Genomic DNA, 17986 nt, shown 5'->3' on the forward strand with positions numbered 1-17986 from the left:
AGTCACTGCCCGACTGAGGGACCTTACAGGTACTGTATGAAGGCGCTACGGTAACCGGCAGCAAAGTCACTGCCCGACTGAGGGACCTTACAGGTACTGTATGAAGGCGCTACGGTAACCGGCACCAAATCACCGGCAAAACAAATTAAACATGTTGCTTGGCAACACCATTATGACAAATTAGGAATGAGGGTAAAATAATCTTTACTTGAACAACCATGGTGTGCTTTCGTGTGTTGTGTGATAGTTACCAGTACGACCACAGCGTCGTGTAAGGGTCCGTCAGTGTATAGTGTCTCTTCGTCGTCTTCTATAATGTAATCCCACTCCACTCCCAGGTCTATGAAGCTCCGGGAGCGAGCCTCCTCTCCTCGGCCATTCAGGATGTAGTGGCCTGTCACCTGGTTCTTGATCGCTGGAATAAACAGATTGTTAGGAGACACCGGGAATTAGGGTTACACTGAGTGTACAAAACATTAGGAACACCTTCCTAATATAGAGTTGCACCCCCTTTTCCCCCCAGAACAGCCTCGATTCTTCGGGGCATGGGATTCTACAAGGTGTTGAAAGCGTTCCACAGGGATGCTGGCCCATGTTGACTCCAATGCTTCCCACAGTTGTGTCAAGTTGGCTGGATGTCCTTTGGGTGGTGGACCATTCTTGATACACACAGGAAACGGTTGAGCGTGAAAAACCCAGCAGTTTGCAGTTCTTGACACACTTAAACTTGTGCGCCTGGTAGTGCTGAGCGATTAGTGCTTTTTGTGGTCGGTTCTGTTTCGGGTCTATTATTTTAAAAATTATCACAGTTTTTGATTTCGATATATTTCTTTAACATTAATGTCACATCCTGACCATAGAAAGCCTGTATTTTCTATGGTAGAGTAGGTCAGGGCGTGACAAGGGGTGTTTAGTTTCTGTACAGCACTTTGAGACATCAGCTGATGTAAGAAGGGCTATATAAATACATTTGATTTGATTTAGTCTAGTTTATTATTTCTATGTGGGGTTCTAGGTTTATTTTTCTATGATGGTGTTTGTATATGATTCCCAATTAGAGGCAGCTGGTAATCGTTGTCTCTAATTGAGGATCATACTTAAGTTGCATTTTTTCCACCTGTGGGGTTATGGGATATTGTTTATGTTTAGTTGCCTGTTCGCACTGAATTGTCGTCCTGGTTCGTTTATTCTTTATTTGTTTTTGTATTTACTTAAGTTTCACTTTCATTAAAATATGTGGAACTCAACATCCGCTGCGCCTTGGTCCGACCATTATTACGAACGACGTGACAATTAAATGCACTTTGCCTCATGTGGGTTGAATGCTGTAAAACACAGAATAAGATCATGTACAGAGGGGAGGCGTTTATCCCACAGTTACCAAAGAAAACAATACTTAAGCACACATTAACCGGTAGAAATAAAGATATGTAGTTGATATTCATGCTCTCTCATCATTTGGGTTGCTAGAGTCGTTCGTTCCATTAGTTCTATATTTAAGACACATCGTTCCATTAGTTCTATATTAAAAAATTTATTTTATTTAACTAGGTAAGTCAGTTAAGAACAGATTCTTATTAAAATGACGGACTACCTATTTAAGGCACATCGTTCCATTAGTTCTATATCTAAGGCACATCGTTCCATTAGTTCTATATTTAAGGCACACCGTTCCATTAGTTCTATATTTAAGGCACATCGTTCCATTAGTTCTATATTTAAGGCACATCGTTCCATTAGTTCTATATCTAAGGCACATCGTTCCATTAGTTCTATATCTAAGGCACATCGTTCCATATCTAAGGCACATCGTTCCATTAGTTCTATATTTAAGGCACATCGTTCCATTACTTCTATATCTAAGGCACATCGTTCCATTAGTTCTATATCTAAGGCACATCGTTCCATTAGTTCTATATCTAAGGCACATCGTTCCATTAGTTCTATATCTAAGGCACATCGTTCCATTAGTTCTATATAAGGCACATCGTTCCATTAGTTCTATATTTAAGGCACATCGTTCCATTAGTTCTATATCTAAGACACATCGTTCCATTAGTTCTATATTTAAGGCACATCGTTCCATTAGTTCTATATCTAAGGCACATCGTTCCATTAGTTCTATATCTAAGGCACATCGTTCCATTAGTTCTATATCTAAGGCACACCGTTCCATATCTAAGGCACATCGTTCCATTAGTTCTATATAAGGCACATCGTTCCATTAGTTCTATATCTAAGACACATCGTTCCATTAGTTCTATATCTAAGACACATCGTTCCATTAGTTCTATATCTAAGGCACATCGTTCCATTAGTTCTATATCTAAGGCACATCGTTCCATTAGTTCTATATCTAAGGCACACCGTTCCATTAGTTCTATATTTAAGGCACATCGTTCCATTAGTTCTATATTTAAGGCACATCGTTCCATTAGTTCTATATTTAAGGCACATCGTTCCATTAGTTCTATATTTAAGGCACATCGTTCCATTAGTTCCATATCTAAGGCACATCGTTCCATTAGTTCTATATCTAAGGCACATCGTTCCATTAGTTCTATATTTATGGACGCGACCCAGTCATTCATCATTCCGTGTCCATGCTCGGTGGCATCGTTCTTATCCCTGGTTTGATGATAGCTAACCAACTAGCTACGGGTAACACAGTCACAACCTCTGCAGACAAAAATAACAGCAAAGTAGCTGCACTTGCGTTTGTCTAAGCTGTTTTCTATTGACATTAATTTGGAGAGATCCATAACAATGAGCTGATGATGCCCGATTTTGCCTGGCGTAGTGCCTTCTCACAGGACACTCGTCGACTCTGTTCATTACGAGGAGATCACATTGCATATCAAACACTAGGCTAGAAGCTAGCTAGATAGTTTGTTGCTCGTAAACCTGCCAATATGACAACCGAACGATCGCATGTGTAGGAGCATATTGCGTCATGATATCTGCTCCAACGTTAGTGTTCTTAATGTTTTGTACACTCAGTGTACATTAAAACCATTTAACCAGGACTATCTATGAAGACAGGGGTTTAGTGAGAGGTAGACATTAATTGTATGGCTATTATATAGTCCTACATTTTTCTTGGAAGGAAAGTGAGTCTAGATTGAGAAATGTAGAAATGCATGTTCTGTCGGGACGCTCCATGAATTAGAATGGGTTCAAATCTCATTTCAACAATACTGCTCAATGTCATGCATTTCACCAGCCTTGAGTAGTGAAGGAGGATATGCTGACTTACCAAGCATCTGAGGAGAAGCCTCATGCTCCTGAATGATCACATGTCTAGCCCCGGGAGGGATCAGAAACATCTTAAGGAAACCTTTGCACAGTGTGAGTCAGTCAGCAGAGGGGAAGAAGAGGATGTGGTTTGGGAAAGAGAGGAGGAAGAGGCAGCAGTTAGAGAGTAGAACAACGTATCTCTGTTTGCAGAGGTGGACGTGGACATGAACCTGAGGCTATGGCTTTGCTCTACTGAAGCTGGCAGCTTGGAGAATCATCTAGAATCATCTAGAATCATTTAGACACCGAAAATCATCTAGAATCATCTAGAATAATGTAGACACACCTAGAGTCAGTTAGACACACCTAGAGTCAGTTAGACACACCTAGAGTCAGTTAGACACACCTAGAGTCAGTTAGACACACCTAGAGTCAGTTAGACACACCTAGAGTCAGTTAGACACACCTAGAGTCAGTTAGACACACCTAGAGTCAGTTAGACACACCTAGAGTCAGTTAGACACACCTAGAGTCAGTTAGACACACCTAGAGTCATCTAGACACACCTAGAGTCAGTTAGACACACCTAGAGTCAGTTAGACACACCTAGAATCTTCTAGACTTCTACAGCAGCTTCCAGAACAGAGCACACAGGGCTGTGAGGGGTGAGGGAGCTCTATTGAAGCATGGCTGTTCCACTACCATTTCAAACTAAATGTCATAAAGACTTCATGTAGTACAGGCCTACATTTCAAACTGGGTAGGTGTCCAGTATTGTATATAGCATGTCTCATAATGACATTGATAGTAAAGACACTGAATGATGAGTGAATGGGGTGAACTTAGAGCCAGGTGTCAATAAGCAGGAAACAGTAAATCCACACTGAAGCTGCAAAGCCGTCTTTTCTACTCCAAGGATGTCCACCACCTCTGCAAACCCATCGAGACTCACCAAGTACATTTCTAAAATCTTCTGTTTCATTCAGACAAACATTCCGAGCTCCTTTAGGCAAGGTAAATGCTCCTCTCGTCTTCCCTTCAAAAAAAAAACAATCAATTAGTTGTTTTCTGATGCCTTCGTTTCATTGATTTGCTGTTGCAACAATCACAATATGATATCTCTCTCTCTCCCCATCCTCCTCTCTCCCCATCTCCATCCTCCTCTCTCCCCATCTCCATCCTCCATCCTCCTCTCTCCCCATCCCTCTCTCTCCCCATCCTCCTCTCTCTCCCCATCCTCCTCTCTCCCCATCTCCATCCTCCTCTCTCCCCATCTCCATCCTCCTCTCTCTCTCCATCCTCCTCTCTCTCCCCATCCCTCTCTCTCCCCATCCTCCTCTCTCTCCCCATCCTCCTCTCGCTCCCCATCCCCCTCTCTCCCCATCCCCCTCTCTCCCCATCCTCCTCTCTCTCCATCCTCCTCTCTCTCCATCCTCCTCTCTCTCACACACATTCTTTTACCCTTCTTCCTAGGTTCCTGCCTTTCTAGGGAGTTTTTCCTAGCCACCGTGCTTCTACATCTGTATTGCTTGCTGGGTTTCTGTACAGTACTTTGTGACATCCGCTGATGTAAAAAGGGCTGTATGTGTCCTACATTACAGAGATTAAATCTGTCATCAATCAGATGCCTGGGAGTGGCCAATATTCCCTTTATGGTTGGCAGACCTGTCTCACGATGAGCTATGGCACAGAAGCAGGACAACATACAGATGTGGGATCTTAATTTGATCAACCTGTTGCAGGAGAACGTTCATGCAAAGCAGGACATTTAAAACATGTAGTGTATTTGAGGTTTAAAAAGCCTTCTGACATTTCTGATTTTCCACTTTTGAAATTTAACTTGGTTTTCTCTTAAGAAAAATGTATCAAAATGTAAATGAATTATAATCCACATAATAGTTCACATTTCCTGTAGCAAACTGGCTCAAATTAAGATCCTATATCTGTATCAATTCTACTGAGTGAAAAGCAGTAGTTTTGTCATAATTCAGTGGAACATTTCTAAGTTATTTGTAAAGCCTGATTAATAAAATGAGCCACCCAAATTGGTGATCCTGGGTATTTTATATATTTGAGTATATGACATACACAGACTTGATGTAAGTATGCAGGATCACCGTTCTGGGTAGCTACTTGCATTATTGCCTTGCGTACGTAGGTAAGGTATACATTAGGGGACTAGTAGGGTGTAGGGGCTAGGGGACTAGGGGCTAGGGGACTAGGGAGTAGGGGCTAGGGGCTAGTGACTAGGGACTAAGGACTAGGGACTAGGGACTAGGGTATAGGGACTAGGGTATAGGGACTAGGGTATAGGGACTAGGGTATAGGGACTAGGGTATAGGGACTAGGGTATAGGGACTAGGGGACTAGGGGACTAGGGGACTAGGGGACTAAGGAGTTGAGAAACAGTAAGTTCTGGAACACTGGATACTTGCAGGTTGTGTTTTCCAAGAAAGGGATATCTTTTTGGGATCTCTTGCTTAACTTTTTTCCTGTTAAAAAAAGGTGAGTGGTTTAGTGACAACAGACAGAGGATAGAAAGGTGAGGGTTTAGTGACAACAGACAGAGGAAAGAAAGGTGAGGGTTTAGTGACAACAGACAGTCAGAGGATAGCAAGGTGAGGGTTTAGTGACAACAGACAGAGGATAGAAAGGTGAGGGTTTAGTGACAACAGACAGTCAGAGGATAGAAAGGTGAGGGTTTAGTGACAACAGACAGAGGATAGAAAGGTGAGGGTTTAGTGACAACAGACAGAGGATAGAAATGTGAGGGTTTAGTGACAGCAGACAGAGGATAGAAAGGTGAGGGTTTAGTGACAACAGACAGTCAGAGGATAGCAAGGTGAGGGTTTAGTGACAACAGACAGACAGAGGATAGAAAGGTGAGGGTTTAGTGACAACAGACAGAGGATAGAAAGGTGAGGGTTTAGTGACAGCAGACAGAGGATAGAAAGGTGAGGGTTTAGTGACAACAGACAGTCAGAGGATAGAAAGGTGAGGGTTTAGTGACAACAGACAGAGGATAGAAAGGTGAGGGTTTAGTGACAACAGACAGAGGATAGAAATGTGAGGGTTTAGTGACAGCAGACAGAGGATAGAAAGGTGAGGGTTTAGTGACAACAGACAGTCAGAGGATAGCAAGGTGAGGGTTTAGTGACAACAGACAGACAGAGGATAGAAAGGTGAGGGTTTAGTGACAACAGACAGAGGATAGAAAGGTGAGGGTTTAGTGACAGCAGACAGAGGATAGAAAGGTGAGGGTTTAGTGACAACAGACAGTCAGAGGATAGCAAGGTGAGGGTTTAGTGACAACAGACAGAGGATAGAAAGGTGAGGGTTTAGTGACAACAGACAGAGGAAAGAAAGGTGAGGGGTTTAGTGACAACAGACAGAGGAAAGGGTTATCAAAGAGCAGGAAGGGGGGATAACACTCATGCAGGGTTTTGTTCCTGCCCTGCTCTAACAAACCTCATTCTAATGACCAGCAGTTCATCAGGAACTTGATGTGTTAGTAAAGTGTTGAAGCAAAGCCCTGCAGTAGGTCCCTACCTAATACCAACAATACCATCAATACCATCATCACTACCATCATCATCACTACCATCACCATCACTACCATCACCACCATCACCACCATCATCACCACCATCATCACCATCATCACCACCATCATCACCACCATCATCACTACCATCATCACTACCATCATCACCACCATCACCACCATCACCACCATCACCACCACCATCACCACCACCATCACCACCACCATCACCATCACCACCATCATCATCACCATCATCATCACCATCATCATCACCATCATCATCACCATCATCACCATCACCACCACCATCATCACCACCATCATCACCACCATCATCACCACCACCATCACTACCATCATCACTACCATCATCACTACCAACATCACTACCAACATCACTACCAACATCACCACCATCATCACCATCACCACCATCATCACCACCACCATCATCACTACCACCATCATCACTACCATCATCACCACCATCATCACCACCACCATCATCACTACCACCATCATCACTACCATCATCACCACCATCATCACCACCATCATCACCACCATCATCACTACCATCATCACTACCATCATCACTACCACCATCATCACCACCATCACCATCACCACCATCACTACCATCACCACCATCACCACCACCATCATCACTACCATCATCACCAGCATCACCTGCATCACTACCATCACCACCATCATCATCACCATCATCACCACCATCATCATCACCACCATCATCACCATCAATACATCATCAATACCATCACCATCATCAATACCATCACCATCATCATTACTACCATCATCACTACCATCATCACTACCATCACTACCATCATCACTACCATCACTATCACTATCACCATCACTATCACCGTCACTATCACCGTCACTATCACCGTCACTATCACCGTCACTATCACCGTCACTATCACCGTCACTATCACCGTCACTATCACCGTCACTATCACCGTCACTATCACCGTCACTACATCATCACTACATCATCACTACATCATCACTACATCATCACTACATCATCACTACATCATCACTACAATCACTACCATCACCACCATCACTACCATCATCACTACCATCATCACTACCATCATCACTACCATCATCACTACATCATCACCATCATCACCACCATCATCACCACCATCATCACTACTATCATCACTACCATCATCACTACCATCATCATCACCATCATCATCATCACCATCACCACCATCATCATCATCACCACCATCATCACCACCATCACCACCATCATCACCACCATCATCACCACCATCATCACCACCATCATCACCACCATCATCACCACCATCATCACCACCATCATCACCACCATCATCACCACCATCATCACCACCACCATCACTACCATCATCACTACATCATCACCTCCATCACCATCACCACCATCATCACCACCATCATCACCACCATCATCACTACCATCATCACTACCATCATCACTACCATCATCACTACCATCATCACTACCATCATCACCATCATCATCACCATCATCACCATCATCACCATCATCACCATCATCACCATCACCACCATCATCACCACCATCATCACCACCATCACCACCATCATCACCACCATCATCATCACCATCATCACTACCATCATCACCAGCATCACTACCATCACTACCATCACTACCATCACCACCATCATCACCACCATCATCACCACCATCATCACCACCATCATCACCACCACCACCACCATCACTACCACCATCACTACCACCATCATCACCATCATCACCACCATCATCACCACCATCACCATCACCACTACCATCACTACCATCATCACTACCATCATCACTACCATCACTACCATCATCACTACCATCACTACCATCATCACTACCATCATCACTACCATCATCACTACCATCATCACTACCATCATCACCAGCATCACTACCATCACCACCATCATCAATACCATCATCACTACCATCATCACTACCATCACCACCATCATCATCACCATCACCACCATCATCATCACCATCAATACATCATCAATACCATCACCATCATCATCACTACCATCATCACTACCATCACTACCACCATCACTACCACCATCACTATCACCATCACTACCATCATCACTACCATCATCATCACCATCATCATCACCATCATCACCATCATCACCATCACCACCATCATCACCACCATCATCACCATCACCACCATCATCATCACCATCATCACCACCATCATCATCACCATCATCATCACCATCATCATCACCATCATCATCACCACCATCATCACTACCATCACTACCATCACTACCATCACTACCATCACTACCATCACTACCATCACTACCATCACTACCACCATCACTATCACCATCACGATCACCATCACGATCACCATCACGATCACCATCACGATCACCATCACGTTCACCATCACGTTCACCATCACGTTCACCATCACTATCACCATCACTATCACCATCACTACATCATCACTACATCATCACTACATCATCACTACATCATCACCACCATCATCACTACCATCATCACTACCATCATCACTACCATCATCACTACCATCATCACTACCATCATCACTACCATCATCACCACCATCATCACTACCATCATCACCACCATCATCACTACCATCATCACCACCATCATCACCACCATCATCACCACCATCATCACCACCACCATCATCATCATCATCACCATCATCACCATCATCATCACTACCATCATCACTACCATCATCAGCATCACCAGCATCACCACCATCATCACCACCATCATCACCATCATCATCACTACCATCATCACCATCATCACCACCATCATCACCATCATCACCACCATCATCACCACCATCATCACCAGCATCACCACCATCATCACCATCATCACCACCATCATCACCACCATCATCACCAGCATCACCACCATCATCACCAGCATCACCACCATCATCAGCATCACCACCATCACCACCATCATCACCACCATCATCACCACCATCATCACCAGCATCACCACCATCATCACCATCATCACCACCATCATCACCATCATCATCACCATCACCACCATCATCACCATCAATACATCATCAATACCATCACCATCATCATCACTACCATCATCACTACCATCATCAATATACCATCACTACCATCACTACCATCATCATCACTATCACCATCACTATCACCATCACTACATCATCACTACATCATCACTACATCAGCACTACATCATCACTACTATCATCACTACCATCACCACCATCACTACCATCACTACCATCACTACCATCATCAATACATCGTCACTACATTATCACTACATCATCACCACCATACCATCATCACCACCATCATCACTACCATCATCACTACCATCATCACTACCATCATCATCACCATCATCACCATCACCACCATCATCATCATCACCATCATCATCACCACCATCATCACCACCATCATCATCACCACCATCATCATCACCACCATCATCACCACCACCATCATCACCACCACCATCATCACCACCACACCATCACCACCACACCATCACCACCATCACCACCATCATCACCATCACCACCATCATCACCATCATCACCATCACCACCATCATCACCATCATCTCCACCATCATCACCACCATCATCACCACCACCATCATCACCACCATCATCACCACCATCATCACCACCATCATCACCACCATCACCACCACCATCACCACCACCATCACCACTACCATCATCACTACCATCATCACCAGCATCACTACCATCACTACCATCACCACCGTCATCACTACCATCATCACCACCATCATCACCACCATCACCACCATCATCACCACCATCATCACCATCATCACCACCATCATCACCACCATCCTCACTACCATCATCACTACCATCATCACTACCATCATCACTACCATCATCACTATCATCACTACCATCATAACCACCATCACCATCACCACCATCACTACCATCACGACCATCATCACTACCATCATCACTACCATCATCACTACCATCATCACTACCATCACCACCATCATCACCACCATCATCACCACCATCATCACTACCATCATCACTACCATCACCACCATCATCATCACCATCACCACCATCATCATCAATACATCATCAATACCATCACCATCATCATCAATACATCATCACTACCATCATCACTACCATCATCACTACCATCATCACTACCATCATCACTACCATCATCACTACCATCACCATCATCACTACCATCACTATCACCATCACTATCACCATCACTATCACCATCACTATCACCATCACCTTCACTATCACCATCACCATCACTATCACCATCACTATCACCATCACTATTACCATCACTACATCATCACTACATCATCACTACATCAGCACTACCATCACCACCATCATCACTACCATCATCACTACCATCATCACTACCATCATCACTACCATCATCACCACCATCATCACCACCATCATCACCACCATCATCACCACCATCATCACCACCATCATCACCACCATCATCACCATCATCATCATCACCACCATCACCACCATCATCACCACCACCATCACCACCACCATCACCACCATCACCACCATCATCACCACCATCATCACCACCATCATCACCACCATCATCATCACCATCATCATCACCATCATCATCACCATCATCACCATCATCACCACCATCATCATCATCACTACCATCATCAGCATCACCAGCATCACTACCATCACCACCATCATCACTACCATCACCACCATCATCACCACCATCATCACCACCACCATCACCACCACCATCACCACCATCATCACCACCATCATCACCACCATCACTACCATCACTACCATCACTACCATCACTACCATCATCACCAGCATCACCACCACCATCACCATCATCACTACCATCATCACTACCATCATCACTACCATCATCACTACCATCACCATCACTACCATCATCATCACCATCACCATCACTACATCAGCACTACATCAGCACTACATCATCACTACAATCACTACCATCACCATCACTACTACCATCATCACTACCATCATCACTACCATCATCACTACCATCATCATCATCACCATCATCACTACCATCATCATCATCACCACCACCATCATCACCACCACCAACACCATCACTACCATCATCACTACCATCATCACTACCATCATCATCATCACTACCATCACCATCATCATCACTACCATCATCATCATCACTACCATCACTACCATCATCACTACCATCATCACTACCATCACCACCACCATCACCAACATCACCAACACCACCACCACCATCACCATCAATACCACCATCATCATCAACATCACCAACATCAACAACATCACCATCATCACCATCATCACTATCACCATCATCACTATCACCATCATCACCAACATCATCACCATCATCACTACCATCATCACTACCATCATCACCAACATCATCACCACCATCACTACCTCATCACTACCATCATCACTACCATCATCACTACCATCATCACTACCATCATCACCACCATCATCATCACCATCATCACCATCAATACATCATCAATACATCATCAATACATCATCAATACATCATCAATACTTCATCAATACATCATCAATACCATCACCATCATCACCATCAATACATCACTATCAACGTCACTATCATCAATACCATCAACACCATCAATACCACCATCACTATCAACATCACTATCAACATCACCATCATCAATACATCATTACTACATCATCACTATCATCAATACCATCATCAATACCATCATCAATACCATCATCAATACCATCATCAATACCATCATCTATACCATCATCAATACCACCATCACTAGCATCAACACCATCATCAATACCATCATCAATACCATCATCAATACCATCAATACTATCATCACTATCATCAATACCATCATCATTATCATAAATACCATCATCATTATCATCAATACCATCATCATTATCATCAATACCATCATCACTATCATCAATACCATCATCACTATCATCAATACCATCATCACTATCATCAATACCACCACCATCATCACTACCATCATCACTACCATCATCACTACCATCATCACTGCCATCATCACTACCATCATCACTACCATCATCACTACCATCATCACTACCATCATCACTACCATCATCATCATCATCATCACTACCATCATCATCATCACTACCATCATCATCATCATCACTACCATCATCATCACCATCACCACCATCATCACCATCACCAACACCATCATCACTATCACCACTACCATCACCACCATCACTACCATCACTACCATCACTACCATCATCACTACCATCATCACCACCATTATCACTACCATCATCACCATCATCACCTACAATACATCAATACATCATCACTATCATCATACCATCAATACACCATCACCACCATCATCACCATCAATACATCATCAATACATCATCAATACCATCAGAATCATCACCATCAATACATCACTATCAACATCACTATCATCAATACCATCAACACCACTATCAACATCACTATCATCAATACCATCAACATCACTATCAACATCACTATCAACATCACCATCATCAATACATCATCACTACCATCATCACTACCATCATCACTACCATCATCAATACCATCATCAATACCATCATCAATACCATCATCAATACCATCATCAATACCATCATCAATACCATCATCAATACCACCATCACTATCATCAATACCACCATCACTATCATCAATACCACCATCACTATCATCAATACCATCATCAATACCATCATCAATACCATCAATACTATCATCACTATCATCAAAACCATCATCACTATCGTCACTATCATCAATACCATCATCACTATCGTCAATACCATCATCACTATCATCAATACCATCATCACTATCATCAATACCATCATCACTATCATCAATACCACCATCAATACCATCAATACTATCATCACTATCAACAATACCACCATCAATACCACCATCACTATCATCAATACCACCATCACTATCATCAATACCACCATCACTATCATCAATACCACCATCACTATCATCAATACCATCATCACTATCATCAATACCACCATCACTATCATCAATACCACCATCACTCTCATCAATACCACCATCACTCTCATCAATACCACCATCACTATCATCAATACCACCATCACTATCATCAATACCATCATCACTATCATCAATACCACCATCACTATCATCAATACCACCATCACTATCATCAATACCACCATCACTATCATCAATACCACCACCACTCTCATCAATACCACCACCACTCTCATCAATACCACCATCACTCTCATCAATACCACCATCACTCTCATCAATACCACCATCACTCTCATCAATACCACCATCACTCTCATCAATACCACCATCACTCTCATCAATACCACCATCATTCTCATCAATACCACCATCACTCTCATCAATACCACCATCACTCTCATCAATACCAACATCAATACCATCATCACTCTCATCAATACCATCATCACTATCTTCAATAATATCATCAATACCAACATCACCATCATCACTATCATCAATACCATCACCACCATCATCACCACCACCATCATCACCACCATCATCACCACCATCATCACCATCACTACCATCATCACCATCACTACCATCATCACCATCACTACCATCATCACCATCAACATCACCATCATAACCATCAACATCACCATCATCACTATCAACAATACCATCATCACCATCAACAATACCATCATCACCATCATCACCATCATCACCATCATCACCATCAACATCACCATCATCACCATCAACATCACTATCAACAATACCATCATCACCATCACTACCATCATCACCATCACTACCATCATCACCATCACTACCATCATCAACATCAACATCACCATCATCACTATCAACAATACCATCATCACTATCAACAATACCATCATCACCATCAACATCACCATCATCACCATCAACATCACCATCAACATCACCATCATCACTATCAACATCACTATCAACAATACCATCATCACCATCAACATCACCATCATCACCATCATCACCATCAACATCACCATCATCACCATCAACATCACCATCACCATCATCACTATCAACATCACTATCAACAATACCATCATCACCATCATCACCATCAATAAATCAACACTATCATCAATACCATCACCATCATCACCATCAATACATCATCACTATCATCATCACTATCAACAATACCATCATCACTATCATCAATACCATCAATATCATCAATACCATCACCATCATCACTACCATCAATACCATCACTATCAATACCATCATCACCATCATCACCATCCATCACCATCCATCACCATCCATCACAATCATCACCATCATCACAATCATCACCATCATCACCATCATCATCACCATCATCACCATCATCATCACCATCATCATCACCATCATCATCACCATCATCACCATCATCATCACCATCACTATCAACATCACTATCAACAATACCATCATCACTATCAACAATTCCATCATCACTATCAACAATACCATCATCACTATCAATAATACCATCATCACTACCATCATCACCATCATCATCACTACCATCATCACCATCATCACTATCAACAATACCATCATCACTATCAACAATACCATCATCACTATCAACAATACCATCATCACCATCATCACTATCATCACCATCATCACTATCATCACTATCAACATCACTACCATCATCACCATCATCACTATCATCACTATCATCACTATCATCACCATCATCACTATCAATACATCATCACTATCAATACATCATCACTATCAACATCACTACCATCATCAACATCACTACCATCACCATCACCAATACCATCACCAATACCATCACCAATACCATCACCAATACCATCACCAATACCATCACCACCATCATCACTACCATCATCACTACCATCATCACTACCATCACTACCATCATCATCATCACCATCATCATCATCACCATCATCATCATCATCATCACCATCATCACCATCATCACCATCATCACCATCATCATCACCATCACCATCATCACCATCACCATCACCATCATCACCATCACTACCATCATCACCATCAATACATCATCACCATCAATACATCATCACTATAATCATCACTACCATCATCACCATCACTACCACCATCCCCATCAATACATCATCACTATCATCAATACCATCACCATCACTACCATCATCACTACCATCACCATCATCACAACCATCATCATCATCACCACCACCATCATCACTACCACCACCATCATCACTACCATCATCACTACCATCATCACCATCATCACTACCATCATCATCATCATCACTACCATCATCATCATCACTACCATCATCATCATCATCACTACCATCATCATCATCATCACTACCATCATCATCATCATCATCACCACCATCATCATCATCATCACCACCATCATCACCACCACCAACACCATCATCACCAACACCATCATCACTATCACCACCACCATCACTACCATCACTACATCACCACCATCATCACCACCATCATCACCACCATCATCACCACCATCATCACCATCATCACCACCATCATCACTACCATCATCACTCTCATCAATACCACCATCACTCTCATCAATACCACCATCACTCTCATCAATACCACCATCACTCTCATCAATACCACCATCACTCTCATCAATACCACCATCACTCTCATCAATACCACCATCACTCTCATCAATACCACCATCACTCTCATCAATACCAACATCACTCTCATCAATACCAACATCACTCTCATCAATACCACCATCAATCTCATCAATACCACCATCATTCTCATCAATACCACCATCACTCTCATCAATACCAACATCAATACCATCATCACTATCATCAATACCATCATCACTATCTTCAATAATATCATCAATCCCAACATCACCATCATCACTCTCATCAATACCATCACCACCATCATCACCACCACCATCATCACCACCACCACCATCACCACCACCATCACTACCATCATCACCATCACTACCATCATCACCATCACTACCATCATCACCATCACTACCATCATCACCATCACTACCATCATCACCATCACTATCATCATCACCATCACTATCATCATCACCATCACTATCATCATCACCATCACTACCATCATCACCATCACTACCATCATCACCATCACTACCATCATCACCATCACTACCATCATCACCATCACTACCATCATCACCATCACTACCATCATCACCATCACTACCATCATCACCATCACTACCATCATCACCATCACTACCATCATCACCATCAACATCACCATCATCACTATCAACAATACCATCATTACTATCAACAATACCATCATCACCATCAACATCACCATCATCACTATCAACATCACCATCATCACTATCAACATCACTATCAACAATACCATCATCACCATCATCACCACCATCATCACCAGCATCACTACCATCATCACCACCATCATCATCACTACCATCATCACTACCATCACTACCATCACAACCACCACTACCACCATCTACCACCATCACCACCATCATCACCAACACCACCACCATCATCACTACCACCACCATCATCACTACCATCATCACTACCATCATCACCATCATCACTACCATCATCATCATCATCACTACCATCATCATCATCACTACCATCATCATCATCATCACTACCATCATCATCATCATCACTACCATCATCATCATCATCATCACCACCATCATCATCATCATCACCACCATCATCACCACCACCAACACCATCATCACCAACACCATCATCACTATCACCACCACCATCACTACCATCACTACATCACCACCATCATCACCACCATCATCACCACCATCATCACCACCATCATCACCACCATCATCACCACCATCATCAC

The 17986-nt window shown here is 42.7% G+C and overlaps 1 protein-coding gene across 1 annotated transcript in view; it reads right to left on the reverse strand.

Annotated features, from left to right (window-relative positions):
• The window catches only part of adamts3 (ADAM metallopeptidase with thrombospondin type 1 motif, 3), a gene marked incomplete at its 5' end in the record, with an annotated part of 143769 nt that overhangs the window by 40194 nt on the left and 85589 nt on the right, over nucleotides 1-17986 (reverse strand). Inside the window, 2 exons of the mRNA XM_055911966.1 lie at nucleotides 252-415; nucleotides 3257-3337. Of these exons, the coding sequence (XP_055767941.1) occupies nucleotides 252-415; nucleotides 3257-3337 (245 nt within the window). The remainder of the gene's footprint in view (nucleotides 1-251; nucleotides 416-3256; nucleotides 3338-17986) is intronic.

Source organism: Salvelinus fontinalis, unplaced genomic scaffold, assembly GCF_029448725.1.
Source record: "Salvelinus fontinalis isolate EN_2023a unplaced genomic scaffold, ASM2944872v1 scaffold_0117, whole genome shotgun sequence".
NCBI classification, from domain to species: domain Eukaryota; kingdom Metazoa; phylum Chordata; class Actinopteri; order Salmoniformes; family Salmonidae; genus Salvelinus; species Salvelinus fontinalis.